Source organism: Pongo abelii, chromosome 7 (assembly GCF_028885655.2).
Source record: "Pongo abelii isolate AG06213 chromosome 7, NHGRI_mPonAbe1-v2.0_pri, whole genome shotgun sequence".
Lineage (NCBI taxonomy): Eukaryota > Metazoa > Chordata > Mammalia > Primates > Hominidae > Pongo > Pongo abelii.
This window is the reverse complement of record NC_071992.2, coordinates 115,644,897-115,660,024: the sequence shown is the minus strand read 5'-3', so window position 1 is coordinate 115,660,024 and position 15,128 is coordinate 115,644,897. Positions and strand designations below refer to the sequence as shown.

The following is a 15,128-nucleotide window of genomic DNA, read 5'->3' as shown; positions in this document are numbered from 1 at the left end:
TTTGATCATATTATTTCCTTTTCACGTACACTTCCTGTAAGCTTATGACAGTTTAGATGATTAAAAAATATAATCATTAGGTGAACTCAAATATTTTTGTACCTTTGACAAATAAAGAAACATATCTAAAACACATTCTCAATGGTGTTTCGCTAAATATTACTTAGCACATAAGATTCCTCTAGCATTACAAATCTATTTCGGCTCCTAAATTAAAACTCATCTGGAAAGGACCGTTTTACCCTGTTTATATAACATTGTCACATAAAGAGTGTTAAAAAAATACTTCACTAAAAATAGCTTGCGTAAGTTAGGGATTAGAGTAGTTTCTGCTGCTATAATTGTTCCTTTGTAGTTTTTTCCATGATGTTTTTGAACAGTGTTTTTGACTGTGTTTATTAAAGTCAGCACATCAAAAAGGATCAAAGAGAAAGTGAGTGAGAACCGAAGAAACCCCAAGTGTGTTGTCTCATTGGGGAGTTATGCAGATTCGCATAAACAAGTGCAAATTGTTGAGGTTTTAATGAAAATTTTCTACAATTATTTTATCTGAAGTCATTCTATACAATAACATCTGTACAGCAGATGGCTATACTGTACCAAGGCAATGCTCCTTTTTCTTTCGTTTAATAGTACATCTGAGATGACTACTTTTGTCACTGTGCTCAATTTGGTTCAGCAAATAATTTTGAAAAGTGCAGCTGCTGCAGATGGTCACAACAGTTATATAAACTGTAAAATCAAAGACACAGTTAAGTATTTCTGTATTAGATTCAAACTATAAAAACTGACATTAACTCCATTGAGCTCAAAGATATACTAAAGTATAAAAAATTTCAGTTGAATGTAGAACAACGTCACTTGAAAACTACAAAAAGAAATATGACTACTAGTAGGAGGCTTTTATGTGAGTATATTTGCTTTTTGGTGGTGGATAGTTTTTACCACTTATCAAAATTGTACTTTGAATATATGTTTGCACGTATTTTATCCAAATTGCAAAGCATGAATTTTTAAGACATTCAACTACACAATGAAATTAACATTCAAAGCTTAAATTATGTTTTATTTTAAAAATATAGTTAAAATCAATTTTTTTGAAAAAAATATGTGGCAATCTCTTAATCACAATTTTCTAAGAAATCAGTCCTTATAACTAGAAGTTAATAAATCTTATTTCATGTAATTACAGTTTATTATTTTGCTAACCTTGTTATCATCCTAAACTGTTTGAGTATGCATAAAGAAAAAACTGTAGTAAAAATAGATTTTGGTGTTCATTATAGTCTCATAACAAAATTGTTACTATTAAGTAGCTAATCTCAACTCTGATTTGACTTGATGCAAATAATTATGTTAAAACATTTGCTGGACACTACATGTTAGAGTTGTATAAAGTATGTTTAGTCAAAGCTATAGTTGCTATTTTTGTGTTTAACTAGATTTAAGAACAGCATTGTAAAAGGATTAGGGATATGTAGTTTTTCTTACATAAAGGGGGAAAAAACAAGTTCCAAAACTTGGGTTTACTAACTTGCATAGCTTAGTGAGAGAAGGATTTTTAATATTTTAGAGGTGTTTCCCAAAGACAGACATCATTAAACATGGATAAAATATGAGTAACAAATGAATAAAAAAAGCAATGAGGATGAAAAAAGAAACGGACCTAAAAGTGAGTATAGTATGTTTAAATTCTTCCATTTTGTTTGAGTCTTAACCTTTCCCTGCTATGATTGAGGTACAACTGGAAAGGCATGGGAACAGACCTAGTGTTGTCTGGGTTGCAATTTATTTGTGGATAAATCAGATACTGTAGCCTCCAGTATTTCATAGTCTTTCATGACCCATGAACCTTACTTACCTTTTTCACTTGTAACTTTTAAGACAATTAAACAAAATACAGAGCTTTTAGTTGGCTTGGTCACGAATATTTCTAGTGAGAAAGAAATAAATCATCTACGTTTTAGCCTAAAATTCAGGCTTCTCAACTATTAAACTTTTCCTTTCTGTTTTAACTACCGTGCCCAAACTGGCTATGTGGAACTAAGTTACAGTAAGTCTACAGCTGCCATTTAATTACTTTTTGATAAGCAACTAAGTTGCATATAAGGATTTGCTTTATCCCCTGCACTATCCCCAATCCCCAATTTACCCCTACAAATTAAAGTGGGAAAATACATGGTTCCCTTTTGCTACATTTACTTTCAGAGCAAAATTTCTGGCCCTGTGCCCTGAAATTTTACAGTAGCAGTTTCTGTGATTGAAAACTGCTATTTCCCACCTGTGTCTTGCCTTTCCTCTTCCCCTCCTCACAATCCTTCTGCCCACGCTTTTTGAAAAAGTATACAACAATTTAGTCATGGTAACAGAAGTGGAAAACGTAGATGTCACTGTCAGTTGATTTCTCACCTCTCCTCCCATCAATGGCAGTCACTTTGCAGAGTCTGTACCCCACTTTGCTAGGCTAGGCACAGAAGCACAGCTTTTCGTTGCCAGGTGTTGCTGCCTGATAAAATGCCTCAACAGCATTCTTGCAAAGTTGAACCTTGGCTTCTGTTACACTTTGTGTAGCATATCTGCCACAACACCAACTTTTCTTTTTTAAGTAAATGGTTACCAGTGACTTAATGCTGTGCATCAGAATCACCTATAGGGCTTGCTGAAGCACAGATTGCTGGGCTCCATGCCCAGAGTTTTGCATTTAGTAGGTCATGGGTGGGGTCTGAGAATTTGCATTTGTAACAATTTCCCAGGTGATGCTGATGCTGCTAGTCCAGAGATCACACTTTGAGAACCACTCTTCTAATGGTTCACAAAACTTGATATACTGTTGTTCCACTATAGCTGTTTTAGGTAAAAAGGAATTTAGGAATTAACAGTTTTAGATACTTGGAAGAACATGCCTCAAGAGGAGGACAGGAACATTTCTGTTTAGACATTACTTAAAGGATTTGTTCTAAAATTATCTCTAAAAATAAGGTCACAAACCAGAAATGTCCTCATCTCTAATGGCCTTTACAACTTTTAACTTCTACATAATATAAATCTTCAAAATAATGCATTTTCAGATGTTAACAAATCATCTTACTTGTTCTGTCTCCCCCCTCTCCTTTTCTGTGACTTACCAGGTACTTTTTGTGTTGCCTTGACACTAAGGCTTCCATTGAGGTTTGAGAGAGATGCTAACAGGCATGGTTTGCTGGTATGGGGTACAGTTTCCATGGAGATCACAATCTGAGTAGTTTGAACAGAAATTTTTTGAAAGCAGGAAACAGCTCTCCACATGTTTTCTTGAGCTGAAATCTTTTGCACTCCATCACCATGAACTTTGGGTTTAGACAACTTTCCACGGTAATATTTGGAGACTGGAAGATCATCCTTATTCACCATGGTGTTGGACATGGCTGAAGTCTCTTCACTATGTGCCGAACTGTGTGCATTTTTTATCTTCTTTAAAAAAAGGTTTATCTGATCCAGTTTGGTGAAACTCAGGTTTGCTTTCAAAGGCTTTGATATATCCAAATTGACATCCGCTATAGAAGTAAAAAAGAGAAAACAATTATTGAAGCTTTCTTATTGAATACAAGCCTTTACTTCTCTGACAAGCTCCTATATAAAAGTGTCCCAAGATCCACATTATGGACTCATTAGGATGCCTGAACATGATATATCTCTTACTCATCACTTAACGATTCTTTCCATGTTGTTACTTGAAGGAGCACTCTCCCTGGACTACTTACATGCCTACATTCCTGGCCAATCCTTGTGACATGTGTGGCCCTGATACATCGAGGGCCACACAAGGATATCAAGGCTGTCAATTTCCACTCTGCCCCTTACACTCCAAGGCAAAATGAAGCAGGTTTTCCAGTTTGTTACCTATATGAAACTGGCCTTTCTTCAAAAAAAAAAAAAAAAAAAAAGGACTTTCCTTACTACCCAGAACCATGTTTGACACAAATAATGGTATTACTAATAAATATTTATCCAAGTATCTGGCTGAAGTAGCCTTCCCTACCATTCTCTAATTGTTTATGCACAAAATGTCTGTTTCCCCCTTATGACCTGTTGCAAACCAGAAGAGTCCCTGTACCTTTCCCTACACTCTACATTGATAAAAGTTCAAATACCTTGCCCAATGTAACACTGGTAGACTGAGATTTCTTTAAATCTGTAGTCCATTTTATATGTACCATATACCAGATGTTGTCCTTATTTGTCTCTTACTTACCTGACATAAAAACTAGCTGTATTGTTTTTAACCTTCTTATTTCACCTAAAATCACTCTTTCTATTTCTATTATTAATAAGACATAAGACTATAAACATCATTAAGACAGAGCATGTCACACATCTTTAAAACCCAGTGCTTAGCACAATGTGTCTTACATATGCATGCATTGAACAATGTTTGAGCTTAACTGACCCTAACAAGTGCTCATTTCATGACAGCCTGAGGATGTAACAGAAGACATAATCCCAAATGAAGCTAGGACTAGCAAAGTTATTAGGCATATTATTATTAAGTTATAAATCATATGTAATATTATTTTTCTACATGTGCAGGAAGAGAGATCTATTGACATCTATATCTAGAAATCAAGGTTCACAGATGAACAGAGGCATCTTCAGCCCTGAGGAGGCTGTGTCTCACGAACCTCTGAGGGTGGGCGCAGCTGACAGCTTTGTGTGGGCAGAGTCCGCGTGGTCCTCATTCTCTTCCCTGGGGGCAGGGCAGCTGAGACGGGAGGGCACACACAGGGGGGCACCTTCCTGCCCTAGCCTGGCCCGGTGGCCTCTGGAGTCAGGCAGCTGCAGCAGCTGCACCACACCACAGTGTGGATCCAACACAATTCTGTGGAGGGGTTCTGGGATTCCAGACTGAGTGAATATCCATGGAATGATGAAAATTAAAACTTACTTGATTATGGAAGTCTCTGATTCATTCCAGCCAATGTATTAGATGAGCCACTGAGAATCACCTCAAAGCAATTGCTCTCACGGCCCTTGCCAGGGCAGTGGGGCAGCAGGAGGACGGGTGCCTAGGCCAGCAGCTCTAGCTCTTCACCTCTGCGGCCACCTTCTCGGTCTTCTCCTCCATCTTCTCTTCTCTCTCCAAGGTCACTACAATCTCGGCCACCTGGCTGGCGGAGGCATGAACATCTTTGTCCACAAACTCAATCATGTTGATGAGGTCATTGATGTTGACCTTGCCATTCTTGTCTTCATCCAGTGCTGTGGCCAGGCTGGTGAGCTTGCTTTCTGGAATATGCCTGACTTGCTTCACGGTGCTGATGAGCTCAGTGACACTGATGACGTTCTCCCCCACGGGCGCGCCCTAGGCCGGGCCCAGCTTGCAGGCCCTGGTCCATCTCCAGGTGTGAGATCAAGCCCTCGATCTGCCCGATCATCTGCTGCACCCTCTTTGTCAGTCTCTTGCTGGCTTTAGATTATTTCACATATTTTTCTTCACCTACCAGACTTTGAGAGTTCCTTCTTGATCTCTTGCAAGTTCTCGCTGTAGTCCTACATGTCCTCCTTCAGCAGCTCCAGCTCCTCCTTCTCTTTGTTGAGCGACTTCTGCTCCTTCAGGTTAGAGCAGGCATCGCTGAGGATGTTGATTTCCTCCTTAGTTATCTCCTCCTCCTTCAAGCTCTCTAGCAGGGGGCAGTGTCCTTCAGGGTCTCTGACCACAGGACTGCATCAGGCATTTCTGGCTGAGGTTAGGCCCCTGGCTTCGAGGGGTGGCTCCCACACCTTCGGGTGCGACATCCTTCTCCACCTCCGAGCGCTTCTGCAGCTGCTTGCGGTGCTCCTGCTGGATGGCTGCCTCCTCCTGCAGCGTGACCTCCAGCTTTGCCTTGTCCACTTGCTCACCCTCCACCTCAGCCACTTTCACCTGCTCTTTCTTTGCCACAATCTCTGGGAGGGTCTGCAGTATGGACTTGAGCTGGTCAGCTGGTGAGAGTTTCTGGGAGGTACATTGTCTGGGACAGGATGAGTAGCGATATGGGAATCTCCTGATGCAGGTGCAGGTCCAGACACTGCTTCAGCTGACGCGGAGGGCCTGCATGCCTCACTCCCCACAAGCCGGCTGCAGCTCCTTGACATTCAGGTTGTCCACCCCTCCTCAGCAATCAGCTTATCATTGGCCTTTATGGAGCGCAGCCACACGGTGAGCTGGAAGCGCAGAAGTTGTTGATGCCAATGGACTGCAGCTCCAGCAGCTTGCACAGCGCCACCAGCTGTGGCGTGACAGGTTGTCCAGGGTCAGCTCATTCTCAAATAATTTGGAAAAACACATGATTTCCTCATTGCTGGGTCTCTCCCCCGTCCCCCGGATCTTCTGGAAAAATGGAGAAGTCTGGTGGCACTGCCCTTGGCTGCTTTGTTCTTCAAGGTCCTCTCCTCGATGGTGCCCTGGAGGAACTCTGCCAGCTCCAGGTTGACGCGAAGCTCCTTCTTCAGGCTCTCCTCCTTGATGGACTGGGTCTCAAATGTGGATGCTGGCATGTTGGGGAAGAGCTTCATGGTCACGCGTGACAGGAATTCCATGAATTGGACAACCGTGAACACAAGGAATGGCACCAAGCGGAGGAGGTCGGCACGGATCTGGAGAAACTGCCTGCGCTCCTACCTGGTCAGGGTGTGGCTATAAAGGATGTGCCACAGTATGAGCACCACGATCTTGGCATGGATCCACAGCAGGCAGAAGCCAAGGCAGTAGTGCTTCAGCTCATCCAGCTCCCTCTGCCCGAGCGACTTATTCACCACCACCTCTGCGGGGTGGGGGTGTACACCAGGCCGCCTTCCTCAAGCTTCTTGTTCTTGTCCTTGAAGGACTTGAGGGACTTCTGTACTACCAAGTCATCAGAGACAGGGCATGAAGAGTGCCAGCTGTGCACAGGAAGGCACCGAGGTCCCGCAACCAAAAATCCACTGTGGCAGAGGTCCATGGCACTCTCGCCACCATGCGTGGGCACTTCTGCCTCAAGGCCTAACAGCTGCGGTGATCGCCTCTGAAGGAAGGGTACATGGGGTGGACCAGAGTGCAACAGCCAAATGAACATTTGCTCCACTCCTCAACCCCAGGATGTTGGCACAGGTGAGACAAGCAGAAGTTGGACTTCTGGGTGGACTACCCAGAAGTTCTCATCAAGGCTTCATGATTGATTACAGCATTCACTCATACTTAATATTGTATATCTTCATGAGCAAGGCCCCTTCTCACCTTCCTCAGATGTCAGGATCTTTGGCTTCGCTCCTGGATACCCAGGCTCTCTCAGGGTTCCATCCCTTGTAAGTGTTCCCTCCTTCATGTGGGGACATTGTATTTTCTTATCAGGCCTAGCAAAACTCTGAGTCTTGTTTACAGCTAGTTGTGCATTGGAAAGGGTCAGACACTTGAGTCACCCGTACACAATACTAAAATGTTCCTTTCTCCCCATGTTTTTAAACAGGAAAAACACCTTAATGTAAAGGAATTGTTTTTTAAAACACCTTATTGACATATAACTCACATGCCACAAAAATAACCTTTCAATAGCACACAATTTATTGTTTTTAGTATACACAAGGTTGTGCAACCATCACCACTGTCTAATCCCAGAACATTATAATCAACACACACACACACACACACACAGTATCCCATACTATTTAGCAGTCACTCCTCACTCATGCTCCCCTCCAGCCCCAAGAAACCACTAATTTTCTTTCTGTCTCTACAGATTTGCCTATTCAGGACATTTCATAGAAATGGAATCATATAATATGTGATTTTTGTATCTGGTTTCCTTCATATAGCATAATGCTTCCAAGGTTCATCCATGTTGAAACATCTATCAATACTTCATTCCATTTTGTGGCTGAATAGTACTACAACATAAGCATATACCACATTCTGCTTATCCATTATCAGTTAATAAACATTTGGGTTGTTTCCACTTTTTGGCAATGATGAATAATGCTGCTATGAATATGTGTGTGAAAATTTGCTTTTTAATTTTCTGAAATATGTACGTAGCAGTGGAACTGCTAAGACATATTTGACTGCAGTTATCCTAGTGAGTGTGAAGGAGTATCCCATTGTGATTTTGATTTGTATTTCCCTAATTACTAATGATGTTCAGTATTTTTTCATGTGCTTATTGACTGTATATATTCTTGGAGAAATAGCTATTCAAACCCTTTGCTCATTTTTAAATTCGGTTATTTGTCCTTTTATTATTGAATTGTAGGAGTTCTTTTTATATTTTGGATACAAAATATAAGATTATTATATTTGATATATATAGATACATGATTTGCAAATATCAGATATATCATATCAGATATATACTTTGCAAATATCATATCAGAGATATGATTTGCAAATATTTTCTCCCATTCTGTGGATTATCTTCACTTTTTTATAGCACAAAACAGTTTAATTTTTGCCAAGTCCAATATGTTTGTTATTTTGCTTGTGCTTTTGGTGTCATACCAAGAAACCATTGTTTAACCCAAAGTCACAAAGATTTACACCTATGTCTTCTTTTAAGAGTTTTACAGTTTTATCTCTTAAATGTAAGTCTACGATCTTTCCTGAATTAGTGTTGTGTGTATACTGTATGAGATAGGGGTTCAACTTCATTCTTTTATATGTGGATATCTAGTTATGTTGGCAACATTTGTTGAAAGGCATTATTTTTATTTTTGACTTGTAGAATTTGGGGTACTGGAAGAGGCTGGTGGGAAAAATATTTTAGATAAATTGGATGGCTAAAATGACTCACACATTTGCCTCTGCATCCCTGTATGTGGGCTTCCAAATTCTATGGCCTCACAGAAAATAATACCTTTAACAACAATAAAAAAATGCAGTTTTAACGGATGATCATTAGAACAAAAACAAAACAAAGCTAAAGTAGAAAGAAGACTCAGATGTTCCATCCTGAAACTGTCTTTTTCTTGGGTGTATAAAATGGAAACTTAAAGAAGGGTCAGAAGTACTCATTCTGTAGAAACAATTTAGTAACCTACCCAGGAGGTTGACCAAATATCCACATAAACCAACTGCTGAACCTAAGGGATCCATTTTCCCTGACTGCAGACTGGCAAAGCATCCATAGAGAGGTAAATACTGAAGCTGCTGACTACTACCCTCATATCTCAGGCACCATTGTGGTCCCAGGGACACAGAAAAAAACTGTTTATAACTCTGGCTGCTTGCTTAACTTGTCTTTCTCTTTTTTCAATAGATTGGATCCCATTATGTTGCCCAGGTTGGCCTCAAACTCCCAGGCTCAAGTGATCCTCCCACCTCAGCCTCCTAAACTAGCTGGGACTACAGGTGTGCACCACTGTGCCAAGCGCTAACTTTATTTTTGAGACTCAGACCTTGGACCACTTTAGCCAACACACCCTTCTTGACCCTTGTTGATGGGTGAGGTGCCTCTCATCATTACTTTCAGAATATTCTGTACATTTTGCCATTACCAGGCATCTATTGATATTATTTTTGTAGTTACCTGTTTAGGTATCTGTCATAGTTCAGTGAACTGTGAGCTCCTGGAATGTCCTATATTTTAATATTCTAAATACTTAAACTACTGTTTGATCTACAGGAAGTACTAACTGAATGCTGAAGGAAGTAAAAATATTTCATTTCAAAATATGGGTCCCAGTTGTGATGAGTATTTTAAATTAAACATTCCATGCTCATGGGTAGGAAGAATCAATGTCATGAAAATGGCCATCCTTCCCAAGGTAATTTACAGATTCAATGCCATCCCCATCAAGCTACCAATGCCTTTCTTCACAGAATTGGAAAAAACTACTTTAAACTTCATATGGAACCAAAAAAGAGCCCGCATCGCCAAGTCAATCCTAAGCCAAAAGAACAAAGCTGGAGGCATCACACTACCTGACTTCAAACTATACTACAAGGCTACAGTAACCAAAACAGCATGGTACTGGTACCAAAACAGAGATATAGATCAATGGAACAGAACAGAGCCGTCAGAAATAATGCCACATATCTACAACTATCTGATCTTTGACAAACCTGAGAAAAACAAGCAATGGGGAAAGGATTCCCTATTTAATAAATGGTGCTGGGAAAACTGGCTAGCCATATGTAGAAAGCTGAAACTGGATCCCTTCCTTACACCTTATACAAAAATCAATTCAAGATGGATTAAAGACTTAAATGTTAGACCTAAAACCATAAAAACCCTAGAAGAAAACCTAGGCATTACCCTTCAGGACATAGGCATGGGCAAGGACTTCATGTCGAAAACACCAAAAACAATGACAACAAAAGCCAAAATTGACAAATGGGATCTAATTAAACTAAAGAGCTTCTGCACAGCAAAGGAAACTACCATCAGAGTGAACAGGCAACCTACAAAATGGGAGAAAATTTTCGCAACCTACTCATCTGACAAAGGGCTAATATCCAGAATCTACAGTGAACTCCAACAAATTTACAAGAAAAAAACAAACAACCCCATCAAAAAGTGGGCAAAGGACATGAACAGACACTTCTCAAAAGAAGACATTTATGCAGCCAAAAAACACATGAAAAAATGCTCACCATCACTGGCCATCAGAGAAATGCAAATCAAAACCACAATGAGATACCATCTCACACTAGTTAGTATGGCAATCATTAAAAAGTCAGGAAACAACAGGTGCTGGAGAGGATGTGGAGAAATAGGAACACTTTTACACTGTTGGTGGGACTGTAAACTAGTTCAACCCTTGTGGAAGTCAGTGTGGTGATTCCTCAGGGATCTAGAACTAGAAATTCCATTTGACTCAGCCATCCCATTACTGGGTATATACCCAAAGGACTATAAATCATGCTGCTATAAAGACACATGCACACGTATGTTTATTGTGGCATTATTCACAATAGCAAAGACTTGGAACCAACCCAAATGTCCAACAATGATAGACTGGATTAAGAAAATGTGGCACATATACACCATGGAATACTATGCAGCCATAAAAAATGATGAGTTCATGTCCTTTGTAGGGACATGGATGAAATTGGAAATCATCATTCTCAGTAAACTATCGCAAGAACAAAAAACCAAACACCGCATATTCTCACTCATAGGTGGGAATTGAACAATGAGAACACATGGACACAGGAAGGGGAACATCATACTTCGGGGACTGTTGTGGGGTCGGGGGAGGGGGGAGGGATAGCATTGGGAGATATACCTAATGCTAGATGATGAGTTAGTGGGTGCAGCGCACCAGCATGGCACATGTATACATATGTAACTTACCTGCACATTGTGCACATGTACCATAAAACCTAAAGTATAATAATAATAATAATAATAATAAAAGAAAAAAAAAACTCTTAGAGATTAACAAGTACTAGAAGAGACATTTCTGCTATCTATATAAAGATGAAACTGCCCCACCAAGGAGAACAATTGTTCTTGTTCCCCTCTTTATTATCTCATTATCCTTTACAGGAAAGAAGACCAAAAATGTAACCACACCTGAACAGTCCCTTTTTCAAGATAGTGACTGTCCCAAGGTCATTTAAGTTACAAAGATAACTATTTACAAGTTATTCTCTGTTCTCTGATCCAGTCATTCTCCCTAGTAATCATTTATTGCCCCTCAATAGAATTTCTGTTCTATCCCTTCCCATAACCTGTTTTACCAGGATCCAAGCCTCATTCTTTCTGTGACCTCGAGATGGTATATAAGCTTCTGTACCTTGTTGGGATGCTGGATGTTCACGCTGAAGGCTCCCATGTATATACATTACATACATTTGTATGGCTTTTCTATTAATCAATCTGCCACATGTCAGTGATTTTCAGATAACCTTTAGGGGGCCAAAAGCCTATGGCCCCACAATGTTTAATGATGTAATGAAGAAAATATGAATGAATGCAAGTCTGTCGCCATTTTCTCCTGAACTCTCACAGGCTCATCAAATTAATTTATCCAAGCAATCCATTAACTCCTCTCAGACATGCTGTATTCCCTGTCTTAGTTAATGGTTTTATAATCCACCAAGTGGCTTTAGTCAGAAATCTGACTTTTTGACTCCTCATTTCATTCCCTCTTTATCTGGTCCCAAGCCAAAAACTGATTAAGTTCTGTCAATTTTAGTTCCAAAACATTGCTTGATTCCAATCCCCTTCTCTCCAGCATTCCATCCAGTCCCTATTTTCCTCCACCATGTTTTTGATATCGTTCAGTTATTATAAAGCCTCCTAAATGGTTCCCCTGTCTAGACCAATTGTCTTTAGATTTAATCTAGTCTCCACAGAGTAATTTCCAAATAATTTGTTTTAAATGCAATCCTGAGTGGCTCACTCCTGTTTAAAACTCTTTATTGGCTCCTCCTTACCTAAGAAACAAAAGACCAAGCTCCTCAGATTAAAAAAAAAAAAAAAAAAAAAAAGCAAGCAAGCAAGAAAGAGTTCTTGCCTTTCCTTATAATATCTGAGTTTGCAGAGCCCACTTCCCCCAACCCATGCTGTTATATCACTAGGCCTTGTTCATATTGTTCCCTTTATCTAATGTACCCTTTCTTTGCCAGTTTAATCACTGGGATACTGCTTCCGCATTTTCTCCAAGAAGTTGATTCACAAGGCTAGGCCAAGAGGGAGGCAGAGCAAGACAGCTGAATAGAAGCCTCCACCAATCATCCTGCTCACAGCAACACCAAAATGAACAATTATCCATAAAAAAAAGGAATTTAATAAGAACCAAAAATCAGGTAAGCAATCACAGTACCTGTTTTTAACTTTGTATCACTGAAAGAGGTACTGAAGAGGGTAGGAAAGACGGTCTTGAACTGCGGATGCCAACCCTCTTCCATCCCCCCAAGGGTGGCTGTGTGGCACAGAGAGAGAATCTGTGCATTTGCGGGCGGGAGAGCGTAGTGATTGTGGGACTTGGCATTGGAACTCATGTTGCCCTGTTACAGTGGAAATCAATACCAGGCAGAGCTCAGCTGGTACCCACAGAGGGAGTATTTAGACCATCCCTAGCCACAGGAGAACCATCCTGTGGGCAGAACCTGAGTTCTGACAAGCCTTGCCACTGCAGGCTAAAGTGCTCTGGGATCCTAAATAAACCTGAAAGGCAGTCTAGGCCACAAGAACTGCAATTCTGGGGTAAGTCCTGGTTCTGTGCTGGGCTAGGAGCCAGTGAACTTGGGGGGCATGCAATCCAGTCAGACACCAGATGGGGCAGCTAAGGGAGTGCTTGTGCCACCCCTCCTCCAATCCAGGCAGCACAGCTCACAGCTCTGGGAGAGGAGAGGGAGAGTAAAGGGGATTTTGTCTTGCAGCTTGGATACCAGCTCAGCCACAGCAGGATAAGGCACCAGGCAGAGTCCTGAGGCCTCCATTCCAGTCCCTAGCTCCCAAATGACATTTGTAGACACAACTTGGGCCAGAAGGGAACCGTGCCTTGAAGAGAAGGACCCAGTCCTTGCAGGATTCATCACCTGCTGACTGAAGAGCCACTAGGCCTTAAATAATTAGCAGCAGCACCCAGGCAATACTCACCATGGGCCCTGGGTGAGACACTCAAAGATATGCTGGTTTGAGCTGTGACCCAGCACATTCCCAGCTGTGATGGCTATAGGGAGGGATTCCTGCTTGAGAAAAGGAGACAGAAAAGTAAAGGTAGTTTGTCTTGCAGCTTAGGTACCAGCTAGCCCACCATGGGAAAGAGCACCAAGTGGGTTCTTGGGATTCCCAATTCCAGGCCTTGGTTCTTGGATGGCATTTCATTTCTGGGCTGCCCTGGGCCAGACGGGAGCTCACTGCCTTGAGGAGAGTCTCAGGCCTGGCAGCATTCACCACAAGTTGACTGAAGAGCCTTTGGGCCTTGTGGGAACATCTGTGGTAGCCATGTAGCACTCGCTGCAGGCCTGGGATGGTGGTGGCCATGGGGAGAGACTCCACTGCTTGTGGAAAGCGGAGGGAAGAGTGGGAAGGACTTTTTCTTGTGTGTGGCTTGGGTGCCTGCTCATTCTCAGTAGAATGGAGCACCAAGTAAATGCTTATGGTTTCTGACTCCAGGCCCTGGCTCCTGGACAGCATCTCTGGATGTACCTGGGACAAGAGAAATTTCACTGCCCTGTAGGGAAGAGAAATTTCACTGCCCTGTAGGGAAGGACACAAGCCTGGCAGGTTATAGAGCCCTAGGACCTTGAGTGAACACAGGCGGATAGCCAAGCAGGGGTTATCATGAGCCTTGGGTGAGGCCCAGTGCTGTGCTGGCTTCAGGTATGACTCAGCACAGTGGCCACCAGCATTGTGGTGGCCACAGTGCTTGTGTTACCTTCCCTAGCCCCAGCTCCAGGCAGCTCAGTACAGAGAGACTCTGTTTGTTTGGGAGAAAGTAAGGGAAGAAAACAAGAGTCTCTGCCTGGTAATCCAAAGAATTCTTCTGGATCTTATCCAAGACCACCAAGGTGGCACCACTGTGAGTCTGCAAGAGCCACAGAGTTACTGGGCTTCGGGTGCCCCCTAATGCAGATATGGCTGCAGTGACCAAAAACTTAGATCACAACACCCAAGTCTCTTCGTATACCTGGAAAGCCTTCCTAAGAAAGACAGGTACAAACAAGCCCAGACCATGAAGACTATAATAAATACCTAATTATCCAATGCCCAGACACTGATGAACATCCACAAGCATGAAAACCATCCAGGAAAACATGACCTCACCAAACAAACTAAGGTACCAGAGACCAATCCTGGAGAGACAGAGATATGTGACCTTTCTTTCAGACAGAGAATTCAAAATAGTTGTTTTGAGGAAACTCAGCAAAATTCAAAACAATGCAGAGAAGGAATTCAGAATCTTATCAGATAAATGTAACAAAGGGATTGAAATAATTTAAAATAAGCAAAAATTCTGGAGTTGAAAAATGCAACTGACATACTGAAGAATGCATCAGAGTCTCTTAACAGCAGAATTGATCAAGCTGAAGACAGAATTAGTGAGTTTGAAAATACACAATCAGAGGAGAGAATGAGAATGAATGGGTGGTCCCTAGGGCTTAAGGCAACCCTTGGACAACAGCTAATAAGGAACTGGAGACCTCAGTATTAAAGCCACAAGGAACTAGATTATGTGAATAGTTG

At 41.5% G+C, this 15,128-nt stretch overlaps 1 protein-coding gene and 1 pseudogene across 15 annotated transcripts in view; both read right to left on the bottom strand.

The window, feature by feature from the left end:
* Nucleotides 1-15,128, bottom strand: part of VPS13B (vacuolar protein sorting 13 homolog B) — a 916,166-nt gene that overhangs the window by 176,999 nt on the left and 724,039 nt on the right. For all 15 annotated transcript variants that reach the window (XM_054519206.2, XM_054519208.2, XM_054519204.2 and 12 more), the window contains one exon: nt 3,126-3,533. In XM_054519206.2, the coding sequence (XP_054375181.2) occupies nt 3,126-3,533 (408 nt within the window). The remainder of the gene's footprint in view (nt 1-3,125; nt 3,534-15,128) is intronic.
* On the bottom strand, nt 3,542-14,078 carry LOC103891364 (mitochondrial proton/calcium exchanger protein-like; annotated as a pseudogene).